Source organism: Monodelphis domestica, chromosome 3, assembly GCF_027887165.1.
Source record: "Monodelphis domestica isolate mMonDom1 chromosome 3, mMonDom1.pri, whole genome shotgun sequence".
Classification (NCBI taxonomy): Eukaryota; Metazoa; Chordata; class Mammalia; order Didelphimorphia; family Didelphidae; genus Monodelphis; species Monodelphis domestica.
In genome coordinates this window covers 31,304,052-31,318,219 of record NC_077229.1, presented here as the reverse complement: position 1 = coordinate 31,318,219, position 14,168 = coordinate 31,304,052, and the positions used below count along the sequence as shown (strand labels likewise).

The 14,168-nt window shown below is 39.8% G+C and overlaps 1 protein-coding gene across 2 annotated transcripts in view; it reads right to left on the bottom strand.

Moving 5' to 3' along the window:
- Nucleotides 1–11,801, bottom strand: part of CIT (citron rho-interacting serine/threonine kinase) — a 173,754-nt gene extending 161,953 nt beyond the window's left edge. For both annotated transcript variants that reach the window (XM_001363096.4, XM_007490328.3), the window contains exons 1-3: nt 11,544–11,801; nt 8,607–8,716; nt 2,732–2,873 (exon numbers count right to left, since the gene is read on the bottom strand). In XM_001363096.4, coding sequence (XP_001363133.1) covers nt 2,732–2,873; nt 8,607–8,702 — 238 coding nt within the window. In that variant the 5' untranslated portion in view covers nt 8,703–8,716; nt 11,544–11,801. The remainder of the gene's footprint in view (nt 1–2,731; nt 2,874–8,606; nt 8,717–11,543) is intronic.
- Nucleotides 11,802–14,168: the final 2,367 nt, after the last annotated feature.

The window sequence follows — 14,168 nt, the reverse complement described above, 5'->3', positions numbered from 1 at the left end:
GTATCCCCTAAGCAGGCTGGTTCTCTCTCAGAAGAGCCAAGGACACCTTTTTCTATCCACAGACTCCAACTTTCATCCCAGCCAGCCATCCTGCAAATGCTTGAGCTTAGTCACAAAAACAACCAAGCAGGTTTATGTGCCTGTACCAGAATGAACACACAACTACTACTAGAAAAAATAACTCAAAAGAGCTTGTACTCATGGTGAATCAGAGTACTCTCTTCTGCAATATAACATTTCAGGTATGGTTAACCACCATGTACCAGAATAAGTACCAGAAATACTACAACACAATACTTCCATAAGTAAAATCCAAATCTACTTGGCATTATGAGGGGCTAGATTATTTCTGTGGGCAGAACCTTGCCTTTCTGTTCATAATCATGAAATAACCCATGCCATCCTAACTCCTCAAGATCCTTTCAAGTCAAGGATTTAAGTTTTACATTATATTCCCTGAGACAGATGTTCTTAACAATTTTTTCCAGTTGGACCTGATTTTATCATTGCCTGCCCATAATAATAAATGCTCTTACTTATGGGACAAAGCTATAAACACCTAAATCTAATTAAATTTGGCTGATCTAATGCCTGTGCCCACCGACTGTTATAAATTTCATAGAATGACCCATGGCTTCTCTTGACAAAGCTAATATGCTTTTGGGATTGTGAGGGCTTCCCTAAACCCTACCCAAACTTATCATCTTTCACAAAAAGATTCTTTACACAATTAATGTTAATAAGTTAAAACATTTAAAAATAAGCCAAGTATAATTAGACACTTGAAAACTTTTTTACATACTATCTGGTTTTTCCAGAGGCTCCAAATGCCAACCAAAATCCTGAACTTTTATCCCTCTTATTTGCAAGCTCAAGAATGATAGGTGTCTTGTACTCTACCCCTCTCCTTTGAGTTCAATGATCATATCACTAATAATCTCCAATCTATACAGAAAGAGTTCCAATCTCTGGCCTAAACTACAATCTCACATCATTCACTGCATCGTGAGCACTGAGACATTCAGATATCTCCATCTCAACACACCCCAAACAAAATTCCCTGGCTTTGCACCCCAAACCTCACCTCTTTCTGAATTTCCTCATCACTAGTAATGGAGGAGGGCACCACCATTCTTCCAGGCATCCAGGTCACAACCTTGGAGTCATCCTTAATTCCTCATTCTCACTCCATGGATATAATCTTTTGCCAAATCTTATCATTTCAACCTTAACACCACCACTGGAATGTCCTTTTATTCATACCATAACCCCAGTTCAAGTTCTTGTCATCCTCTGGTCTAGACCATTGCCATAGCCCCAACTGGTCTCCCTGCTTCAATCCAACATCCATCAAGATACCAAAGGAACTTTGCCTAAAGCATAGGTCTATACTTGTTACTTCTACTCTATTAATTCCAGTGGCTCCCCATTACCTCTAGGATAACACACAAACCCCTCTGATTGGCATTTTAATCCCTCCACCACATGATCTCTTTTTTGATTTCCCAGTCATCTGCTTTCCTCCCTCTCACTCAGTAACTTGTCCATGGGCTGTTCTACATGTCCTGGCACTGACTGCCCCATTGTCTAGAATGCACTTAAAAGACCATAGATTTCAAGGTGAAAGAGACCTTAGAGATCACTGGGTCCAACCAACCCCTTCATTTTACAAATAAGAAGACTGAGGCCTAAAAAGATCAACTGACTTCCCAGGGTCACAAGTATCTAAGGTGGGCTTTGAACCCAAGTCTTCTTGACCTCACATCCAGTGTACTAGCCACCACACACATGCTGCCTCCACTCTCTCCATAACTGCCTTTTGAGATCTTTGATTTCCTTTGAGACCCAAAGGCTACTTTCTCCATGAAGCCTTTCCTGGATTTGCCCAGCTATTAGTGACTTCCTTCCCCAAACAACCTTCTCTTCATTTTGCCTATGTCCTGTAGATATTTATAAATGTACAGGGTGTACTCTTACAGATTCAGAAAGTAAGCTTGTAGGGCAGCTAGATGGCTCAGTAGTCAGAAAGCCAGGTCTGGAGGTGAGAGGTCCTGAGTTCAAATTTTCTAGCTGTGTGACCCTGGGCAAACCACCTAACCTCAACTGCCTAGCCATTACCACTGTTCTGCCTTAGAACCAACACTTGGTATCAATTCCAAGACAGAAGATAGGGGTTTTAAAAAGAAAGAAAGAAATACCAATAACAAGGAAATACCTCTTTTCTAAATAGGTCCTCTCACACATGCAGGTAAGTATCAACACAGTCAGGTGCCCTCTCCTTTATTCAACCCTCCATTGTCATTTCTATATAAGTTCCAAAGCTAGAAAAACCCAGAAGTTTATGTAGCAAAATGCTAAAAGGCACCTCCCACCCCTCACTAAGAAGTTGCTTATATCTGTCACATTACTTCTGCTATCACCAAGCCACACATGGAGGACCTGAGTAGCCTTTGATTAAATGTGGATGAAAAGCTCAAAACTTATAAAGGCTGCCAAGAGAAACAACAGCAGGGAACCGAGATCCAGATACAAAATTCTTCCTCTCACCCTACTCCTACCCTCCCATTTCAGAACAAAAATAACTAAGAGAGGGATGGAAGTAGAGAAAATTATGTGAATAAAGACAGTACCCAAATAACTGAAAATACAGTTCTAAAACCAGGAATAATTAGTCAATTTAAGGACAATTTTGAAATTAATTCTAACTAAAGAAAAAGTACCCAAAACTTACACTTTCTGACAAAGTTGCTCACATGCTTAATCTTCATTAGGGCAGGATTGTTGCATTCTTCAAATAAAACAAAAAGGGCATCCAGTATCCCTTCACGGGAGAGAAGAGACATCTGCTGTTGAGTCATAAAGGGTGTTTTACCCTAAAAACAGCAAACAACAGATGGAAAACTAGTCAATAACAAAAAGCATGGATCAATAACATCCCCGTCAAGTAAATTATACAGTCCCAACAAAAGATAACTGTATGTGCCATTCTAACAGGACAATCTTGCAGATTTGCTCCTTAAAACATCAATAGCTATCACATTCAAGAAGATAACTGATGGCAAAAGTAAATATAAATGAGGAAAATGGGATTTCTGAAACGCGTACCTATCTATAGTAAAACACCATAACCATACTGTACTTCTGGCAGAACTTCAGATGGTGAATTTAGCATTTTACCTTGGACCCCACATTCGACATGCTTTAAGAGCCCCAATACATATCCCTTTGAGCTCTGCAGTCATAAATGTTATTTTTTCTAACATAGCAAGATCCTGGAGGCCTCATCAATGCAATTTCATCTGACAGAATAAGAGAAACAAAATTAATGGGGGGGTAGGGGAGGGACCATGCTTACTTGGTCAAAGTGCTTTGGAAAGAGAACTGTATTTAGAGGCAGATGTCCTTGGTTCCAATCCTGGCCCCAATCCAATCCTGGATAATTTACTGTCTGAGATCAAAGGCCCTTAGCCTCTCTGAGCCTGAGTTTACCTCATCAACAAAAAAGAGAAGGTTGAAAAATGACCCTGAAGGTTCATTTCAATTCTAAGTCTATGACCCATAAGACTCTCTGGGCCTCAGGGACTCTGTCTGGAGCCAGGGGATCTTAACCTTTTTTTCATGCCTCAGACCCCTAAGGCAAGGAAGTCTATGGACTCCATCTCAGAAAAAAATGTTTTAAAATGCATAAAATAAGATACAGGACTTCAAAGGATATTAACCATATTGAAATATAGTTATCAGGATAAACTGTGGGAGTAAAAACACCGATGAAAAGCAACTGCTTGACTACAGGGGCTGAGAGGAAATGACTGAGGAGAGACTCTAAACGAACACTCTAGTGCAAATACCAACAACATGGATATGGGTTCGAACCAAGAACACATGTGAAACCCAGTGGAATTGTGCGCCCATTGTTTCCGATGAATAATGTTTGTAAATAACCAAATAAAATAATGTTTAAAAAGTAAAAAAAAAAGAAATATAGTTATCAATTTAAAAAAAAAAACAAGTTCCTGGGCCCTGGGTTACAAGCCTCTGGCCCAGAGCTTCTTGGAAGCACAGTCCTACAGAAAGTAAAGAACATGAGGTTCCCTTTTAAAGAGCTTAGAAGGACTTCAAAATTCCAATGCTCTAAACAAACCTCATTAAAATGAAAGTTTTATGTATGGAAGCAGCATATTCTTATTTGTTAAAATAAAAAATGTTATGCATTTTGCTTATAAACAGAAAACACAATGGAAAGGGAGAAGTAGAAGAAGTTGGAAAATGAACCACGATTTTGCATCAAGGGTTCCAAATTTGACCTAGGCTCTCCTGATACAATCACATCAGGAAAATGATATAATTTTTTCCTTTTGAATATTTTCCCCTCAATTACATGTAAAAACAATATTTAACATTAGTTTTCTAAAATTCTGAACTTCAAATTTTCTCTCTCTCTCTTCCTCCTCCTCTCCCCTCCCCACTCCATGAGAGTAAACAATTTGATATAGATTATAAATGTGATATACAAAATATTTCCATATTGGTCATGTTGTGGAAAAAGACATCAAAAACACACACACAAAGAAATTAAAGTGAAAAATGGTGTGCTTCAATCTGCATCAGACAGTTCTCTGGAGGTGGGGAGAACTTTTTATCATGATATAAAATATTTTAAAACAAATTTGAATTCTTTCAAAATATGTTCATTTAGGAATTTTATAAACTGAATCAGAGCCTGAGTAGTATAAGGAATAGAGTCTGCTTCAGAGTCAAAAAGATAAGGATTCAAATTCCACTAATCTAACACATACTTGCTGTATTAGCCTGAGCCTGGGAATCAGAGTACAACTCTCTCTACAATTAAGTGCCAGAACAGGTATCTGTTTCCTCACTAGAAATACCTGAACTAAAGAAATCACAGGTCTGACCAAATATAATGAATTAACAAAGATTGTTAAGATCTAGGGTTAAAAAAAGTGAATGGCTCAAGTCAGCTCAGTAAATAGACAAATAAGGAAGTTGCATAAGGCCCTTTATTAGTCATTTTGTCATTTATCTAAATCCTAACTCATTCCTCCAATGAATTAGCTATTTTTCCCAGCTTTGGTGATCAGCAAATGTAGACTTTCATTGTACCCTTCATCCAAGTCGCTGCTAAAAATGCCCAGCACAGATCCCTGGAGAACTCCATCTGAGACTCCCTCTTCCAAGTTGACATTGAGCTATTAATGACTTCATTTCAAATATTCAACCAGTTCCAAATCTAATATTCCATTGTTCAGCACCAATCTCTTCATCTCAGCCACAAGAATAGCAAAAAAAAAAACTTATCAATGTTTGTTCCCATCTAAATAACTATCCTCCCAATCTTCCCTTCATCTACCTTCATCTTCTGTCCAAAAAGGAAATTAGCTAGCTGTGGCATAAGCTGCTTGCTCTTGAGGAAGGCATTCAGGTGCCCAGTAATCATTCTTCTTTCTTCTCAATACTCACTGACTCACCCTTTCAGGACGCCTTCTAGAACTGTGACAGGAATCCAAATCAAGTTCACTGGCCTATGGTTTCCAGACTCTATTCTCTCCTCTTGTTACCAAAATGAATTATTGTTCTTCTTCAGTCTAACTTCTCCAGTGGGTTCTGTAATTACAACTGCCATCTCTTTCTGTCCCAAGAATATTGTTGAGTGGAGCCAAATTACCAGAAATCACCAAAGGCAACTGAGGTGTCTCTTAAGATCTTGAGTATTAACACCCTAGTAGTGATTTTTGTCCTGTCCTTTTCATCCCCAAAATCAATCTCACAGTGAAAACAAGCAAAATATGTTGGCATCTCATCCAGCTTCCATTTTCATGGTGTCCTCTGCCCCTAAGCAGTGATCACAAAACTTCACCATGCTTTTCTATTCATCCTGTTACCTATCCTGATTAGTCTTCTAGAGGAAGGAAATAAGCACTTATTAAGCACCTACTATATGCCAGACACTATGCCAAGTGCTGCATAAATATAATCTCATTTGATTCTCACAAGAACCCTGGGAGGTAGATAGCATTATTATCAAGGAAATTGAGGAAGAAAGGGCCTAAGTGATTTACCCAGATCACAAAGCCAGTAAATGTATGAGGCCAGATCTGACCTCAGTTCTTCTGACTCCAAGCCTCATGTGCTACCCGCTACGACACCTGGACACCTGTGGCTAACTCTATATAATCTCTTCAAAAATGTATGTTGGTTTGAGAACTCCCTAAACATCCTCATACAACTCCCCTTTTTCAGACTTTTTAAGAGATACTTCTTTTTGTGCTTCCAGAATGTTATCCCATCCCTCTTAAGCAGATGTTCCCTATAGAATTTTAGCTGCTAGGGTCCTATAGATCTTATCTGCATACTCTTTGAAATATTCTCTTCTGAAAGCTAGAATTTAACTCATGTCTACATTGCCTGAGTTCTTTTCATTTCTATCTTAGGAACTAGTTCTTCTTTATCAGTTAGAATCACATATGGAATAGACTAAGAATTCTTTTGCCAATGACATCCCAGGTATGGTAGCTGCCTCCAGGCATCATTACTCCAAGGGTCTCTTCATGACTTTGGAGACTCATCCCAACTTATATGAATCACAATCTTTTGGCAACTGACCATTAGGTCTTCAAGAGTCGGGGCACACAGGACACTCCTGAAGGGCTTATGTGAAAGAATGCTATCCACAATGAGAGAAAGAACTATGGGAGTAGAAATGCAAAACAAAAACATATGACACCACTTATCTCCTGTATATATGGGTATATGATTTGGAGTTCAGGCTTTAAAAGATCGCTCTATAGCAAAAATGAATAATGTGGAAATAAGTATCAATTGATAACATCTGTACAACCCAGTAGAATTACTTGTTGGCTCTGGAAGGAAGGAGGAAAAGAAAATAAATCATGGAAACATGGAAAAATATCTTAAAATTTAAAAAAAAAAAAGAGTCAGGACACAGTATCAATCCAGAAGTGCACAATAAGCAGCTGTGAATGACTTAACTATTATCAACAATGTAAGGATCCAGGACAGCAATAAGGTATTCATGCCAGAAAAGGTTCACCACCACCACAGAAAGAAATGACTAAGTCTGAACATAGATCAAAGCACACCATTCTTCACTTTATTTCCTCCACAAGTTTTTCTCTAGTATAAGCAGTATCTTCTTTCACAATATGACACATATGGAAATATGTATTGTATCATAACACATATACAACTTATATTAATTGCTGTCTTAGAGAGGGGGAAGAAATGAGAGAGAGGGAGAGAATATAGATTACAAAAAGTCTGAAAACAGTAATTATGATTATATCAACCTTTTAATCTGGAAAAAATAAAATGTTAAAAAAAAGCAGCATTAGAAAGTCAGTGTAGCTTAACAATTCATCATCTTTTGGTTTGCTCTGGCAGACCAATCCTGAGAGAGCAGAAATAGCCCTTCCTGGGCCTAAACCTTGGGAAGCTCTGCCAGAGCTCAGGCTCAAAAAGTCAGGTCACCCCTACACTAAAATGAGACATGAGGATAGGATTTCAATACTTATGTTTGGGTAGCCTACATAAACACATTAGTAAGGAGCAACATTTCATTAAACAAACAATTACTTCTGAACACATCTACTTACTGCATAAAGGTCTCCATTTTAAAAGAATGTATTCTTTTGAATCAGGAAAAATTGTTACTGTTTAGGCTTTTGGCCAGTACATGGAAATGACATCACAGACATTCCAGTGATATTCACTAAAATGAGATTCTACCTATACTAAATTACTCTACAGTAGGATGAGCCCTCTAACACAACAGGACAGACAAGTTTTTGCACAGACATATATGAAGTGTTAGAAATGATACAAAGAACTCATTTCAGAGGCAAATTTTAACTACAATATTTGTTTATCCAAAAAAATTAGTAGCTACATTTGACTCTTTAATATGCATCTAGGTCCACTTCTTTTGTTTGTTTGTTTTTTTAAACCCTTGCCTTCCATCTTGGAGTCAATACTGTGTATTGGTTCTAAGACAGAAGAGCGGTAAGGGCTAGGCAATGGGGGTTAAGTGACTTGCCCAGGGTCACAGAGCTAGGAAGTGTCAGAGGCCAAATTTGAACCCAGGACCTCCCATCTCTAGGCCTGGCTCTCAATCCACTAACCCTCTAGGTCCACTTCTAATTCTTAAGAATAAAAGATCTGGAAATGACCGGCAGTGGGGTTACTTGTTATAAAAAACGAGGAGATAGGAATAAGAAGTGACTAATCCAAGGTCAAAAAAATAAATCACAGTTAGAATTTGAACCCAAGTCCTTGGTCTTCTAATCCATTGCTTTTTTATCATATCACTTTAGCTTTCCTTTTGAAATAAACAGTCATATCATTGTCTCCACTTTACAAAAGAATAAACTGAGGATCAGAGGAGGACATTATTTTCCCACAGTAATTTGGCTAATCAGTGCTCAGATCTTGAGCTAGAACCCAAGGCTCCAAACTCCAAGTCCAACACTACTTCCACTACACTTCAAAGTCATGATTCCTGGCTGTGAGAAACATGGTGGATGGGCCTATAAAAAAATGGAGAGAACAAGGTGGAGCACTTGAAGTTTTACCTGGAAAAGAAGATTCAGCCTGGAGGCCCGGCTACTGATGGGCTCAGTTGCACTTGAGTCCAATGGGCTGCGTATGCCATACTTGAACTTCAACATCTCCAATATTTATCCTGAAGAATAAATACATTTTAAGTTGTTTGCCTGTAACAGACATGGTTCTTAGTAATTCATAGGGTTTGTATCCATAAGAGACTGAATGTCAGAGCCAGGAGGGATCTTAGAACATAATGTCAGATATAGAAGCAACCTGTCAGAACACAGAATGTTAGCTCTAGGAAGTTGACATTTAGAACAACGAATAACAAAGTCTGGAAGGGGCCTTTAGAACACAGAATATCAGAGTCAGAAAGGATCTTAGAAGATTAAATGTTACAGCTGTTCCCCTTATCCCATTGCTCTATTAGCTGAAAACCCTTGTCCCACACTTTACAGAAAAAATTAAGGCCATTTGCCATGAGCTCCCTCTTCCTCAACTATCAGTTAGATACCTTCTGCTATTCTCCACCTTCATCCCAATCTTGAATGAGCCTTACCCCTTTACCAAGGCCAACCTGTCCCCTCTACTTGTTCAAGCAATCCCATTCCATTCCAATTCCTCCAAAACATTGCCCCTCTGTCTTCCCCACTCTTCCATTTATTTTCATTGTCTCCCTATTCACTGGCATATTTCCTACTGCTTCCAAACCATCTATCCCCTATTCTAAAAAAAACCCTCACCTGATCTTTCCATCCCCAATAACTACCACCCTATATATCTCTTCTGCCCTTTGTAGCTAATCTCTTTGAAAAGGCCATCTACAATAGGTATCTCCACTTTTTCTGCTCTCACTCTCTTAACCTATTACAATCTGACTTCCTACATCATCATTCCACCCAAATTTCTCTTTCCAAAGTTACTATGATCTCTTAGTTGTCCGATCCAATGGCCTTTTCTCAAGTCTTCATTCTCCTTGACCTCTCTACAGGCTTTGACATTGTTCATCACTCTTTACTCCTTGATACTCACGTCTCTCTAGAATTCCAGGATACCACTCTGTCCTGAACCCATCTAACTGATCTTCTCAGCCTCTTGGATCCTCCTCCAAATCAAGCCCTCTAAAGTCCCATAGAATTTCTTCTGTCCTGGGTCCTCCTTTTTTCTATCTCTCTCCCTCCTTCCCTCTCCCTCTCTGTCTCTTTTCTTCTCTCCTCTCTGTCTCTCTCTCCTCTTTTTTCTGTTTCTCTGTCTCTCCCTTTCTCTGTCTCTCTCCCTCTCCCTGACTTAATTTACCAGGTCCCATGACACTTATCAGGTCCCATGGAATTGATTACCATCTCCAGCTAAGGATTCTCAAACCTACCTATCCTATCCCAATTTTTCTGCTGACCCCAGTCTCATATCTAAACCTGTCTTTCAATCATCTCTGAATGTCTGTCTAATTGACATCTTAAACTCCATATTTCCCAAACTGAACTAATTCTCTTTCCACATAAACTCACTCCCTTTAACATGACACTGTCAACAGCACTCTCATTATATTCTCAGTCCCCCAGACTTACAAACCTCCTCACTATCTCTAACCTCCCAGAACCAAGCCAATTTCACCTCTATAACATATCTTTCCTCTAAACTGGTCACCCTTCTAGGGCCAGCTCTTATCACCTCACATCTGAACTTATTCTAAATAGCCAACAGCTTGCCTTGAGTTTCTCCCTATTCCAATCCATCCTCCATTCAGCCACCAGGAATTTTTGTAAAGCACGGAATTGGCTCTGTCATTCCGACTACTCAATAAATTCCAGAGGCTCCCTAATGCCTCCAAGATTACATGTAAAATCATACTTGGCATTCAAAGCCTAGTACTCTCGGGCCTTTCCAGTCTTCTTGAAGCTTATACCTCCAGGCCATGTCCCCTTTGATTCAGTGACACTGGTCCCCTCTGGCTGACCCTCATGCCTGGGAAATCTTCCTTTCTACACAGGAAACCTTTCCCAGTTCCCCTTAGTTCCAGTGCCTTACCCTATGTTGATTATTTCCTATTTATTCAGTATATAGCTTCTTGCATATTATCATCTTAAAATGTAGGCCTTTGTGAGGACAGGGACTGTTTTTTAACCCTTTTTTATAACCAGCATTTAGCACAATGCCTGGTACATAGCAGGTACTTAAAAAACATGGTTATTGTTAATACTGAGCTACTAAGGGCCTTAGAAAAGAGAACATCAGGGAGGAGAGGGGCCTTAGAAGGGGAATGTCAGAGCTGAGGGTTACTGTTTAGCTGTGTCCATTTTGGGGGGGAAGATAATGGAGTGATTTGTCATTTCTTTCTCATTTTACAGAGAAGGAAACTGAGGCAAAGAGTAATGTGATTTTTCCCAAGGCCACATAGCTAGTGTCTGAGGCCAGCTTTGAACCCAGGAACTCTTGATTCCAGGTCTGGCTCTCTATCCACTAAATCACTTAGCTGCCATTTGAAGTTTTCTTGGCAGACACTGGAGTGGCTTGCTATTTCATTCTCCAGCTTATTTTACAAATGAGGAAATTGTGGCAGACAGGATTGTGACTTGCCCAGGGTCACACAATTAGGAAGTGTCTGAGGCTGGATTTGCATTCTGGTCCTTCTACTCCAGGTGCCAAAACTGGGAGAGGTATCTGACCCGCATTGCGCATCTCTCCCCCAGAAATGCTTCCCAACCTCCGCCTACCCACTGCCCCCCACCCCCAAACCCCGCCTCAGCAAAGCCTAGGAAGATCAAGGGGCGGAGGGACTCTTTGGCGCATGCGCGTCCCCGCTCTCTCGCCCACCCTTCTCAAACACCTGAAGGATTCCCCGTCCTCGCTCCAACCCCGGGAAAGGGAAGGCTCGACAAAACTGAGGCAGAGGAGCCAGGGTTCGCTCGCTCCTAGCCACGCAAGGGAAAGAAACAATTCGAACGAGCAAGGGAGCCCATACTTACGGTCCCCGGACTCCCCAGAAGCGCCCCAGCGGACCGCACCTCCGTCCTGCCTCAGCTTTTGAATTGCGCGGTAGCGGAGGGGTAGGCGTAGCTGCTTTTCGTTTCATCCAATCATTTCGCCAAATCCTCTTGATCGACGTGTTAGAAGTTCCCGCCTTTCTCTCCTTGCCTGCCCAATGAAAATTCCCGAAGTGCTAAAAAGGAAGAGCCAGTCGCTTTATTTTCCCTCCGACGGTAGACCAATGAATGGATCAGTAGCGGAGAGTGGGCGGGACGGAAGGGAGCGGGCGTCTGTTTAAAGTTTGAAATAGACGGTTAAAGGCTTGCGAATGTTGGGGATGTATTGGTTACTTCCCCATCCTCTGCTCCTCGGCAGATACTGGTCAAAGGTTATTGGCTTCTCGCCTCCACTCTTAAGAGTCACTTTAACAACAGCAACAACAGTAGACTTTTGTATAACATTTTAAGGTTTGCAAAGTGTTTTACAAATGCTGTAAGTTTATGGGCATCTCAGCGGATGGTGAGCCAGGTCCAGAGATGGGAGTTCTTGGGTTCAGATTTGACCTCAGACATTTCCTAGCTGGGTGACCCTGGGCAGGTCATTTAACCCCCCATTGCCTAGCCCTTACTGCTACTACTAATCTAAGGCAGATGGTATGGGTTTTTAAATAATAATAAAACTTTTACATAGCATTGTAAAGTTTGCAAAGTGTTTTACAAATGTTAATAGCTAATAGCAGCAAACGTAATTGTAGCTCATTTCAGAACCATGGAAACACTGTGCATAGTAATAATGGCAATATTGTAACAATGATCATTGGTAAAAGAAAGCTATACTAATTAAGAAAATGGTCCAAGACAATTTCAAGACATGATGAAAAATGCTATCCGCCTCCAGAGAAAGAACTGATGAACTCCAAGTACAGATTGAAGCACTTTCCCCTCTTTCTTTATTTTTCTTGTTTGTTTTTTGCAACAGATAATGTGAAAATGTTTTGTATGACTTCATATGTATAATGGGTATCATTTCTTGGCTTCTCATTGAGTAGGGAAGGTGATAGAGAGGATCAGAGAATTTGGCACTAAAATTTTTATTATTTTTTATAATAGAATTATAATTTTAATTAAGTTAATTTATTTTTAACTTTATTAAATCATTTGATCCTTAAAACAACCCCGGAAGGTAGAAGCTATTATTATTGTCATCAATTTACAGGTATAGAAGCTGAGACAAATATTAAGTGACTTGCTTAGAGTCACACAGGTTTTGAATTCAGATCTTTCTGTCTCTAAACCCAGTGCTCTATCCACTGTGCTATTTAGCTGCCTATGATATTAGGACTTCCTTGGATCTCTGTTTCCTCTCCTATAAAATAAAGGATAGGCTTAGATGATCTCTGAGGTGCATTCCATGTCTAAGTCACTATGAACAAGTTCATATTTATTAAAGGCCTCTTATGTGTAGAGAACTCCTCTCAGCACAAGAGGAAATGCAATGGTTAAATAAGAAATACTTAGAATACCAGCCCTGAAGTCAGGAAGACTCACCTTCCTAAGTTCAAACCTGGTATCAGAATACTTATTATTTATGTGAACTTGAGCAAGTCATTTAACCCAAGTGAACTCAATTTCTTCATCTGCAATATTAGCTGGAGAAAGAAATGGCAAACCACCCCAATATCTTTACCAAGAAAACCCCAAATGGGGTCACAGAGTAAGACCCAACTGAAAATGAGACAATAACAAAATCTGGTACCCAGGGGCATAGTAGAAAAAACTCAGACTGAAGATGCCAATTATACCCATCTTTTCAAGGATTGAGGTAAGTTCTCAAATGAAGATCTGTTCTTTCCCCTTTCTGTGCTGTCCAGAAACAGATACTGTAATACACTTGTCTGCTTTATTTTTACCCAAATGTTTCTTGTATTCTTGCCTCAAATGTAAAGATTCTAATGGCTAGCCTTTTTAGCAAGTTCAAATTGGGGCAGAGAGCCAAACATTTGCCTGAATATTAGGAGATTTTTTCAATGGGGGCTCAAAGCTATTATAATTATATTAGTAACTTTGAACCTGACATAAATTTCATAAAATAGAGGAAGAGAGGACATTGTGAAACTGAAAAGCATTACATTATCCCTAGGATAAAAAAAAGTGAACTAATTGTTGCAACTGGGTGTGGCTGATTAGATCTCCACAGAGAAAGGAAGGAGAGAGGAAAAGGAAGTGAAGAGAGAAAGGATTTTATCCTAAACCATCTCCTTGGGAGAAGACAATAAAGGCCTGGAAAGGAAGCTCCAGCCCCTATTCAATCAGAAGGGAAAAAAATCAAATCCTGGCCAGCCAACTCCACCTTCCATAGCTTTACTCAAGCAGGTACCCACTGTTGTTAACACTTTCCTAACCTGGGATATCTCCTCTAGCACTAGGTCAGTGTTTTAAATATAAAAAAGGCTCAATAAGTATTTGTTAGATTGGAATGAATCCAGTTTTGATTATTCTTTTTTAAACCCTTGCCTTCCATCTTGGAAACACTCCCAAGGCAGAAGATCAGCAAAGACTAGACAATGGGGGTTAAGTGACTTGCCCAGGGTCACACTGCTAAGAAGTGTCTGAGTTCATATTTGA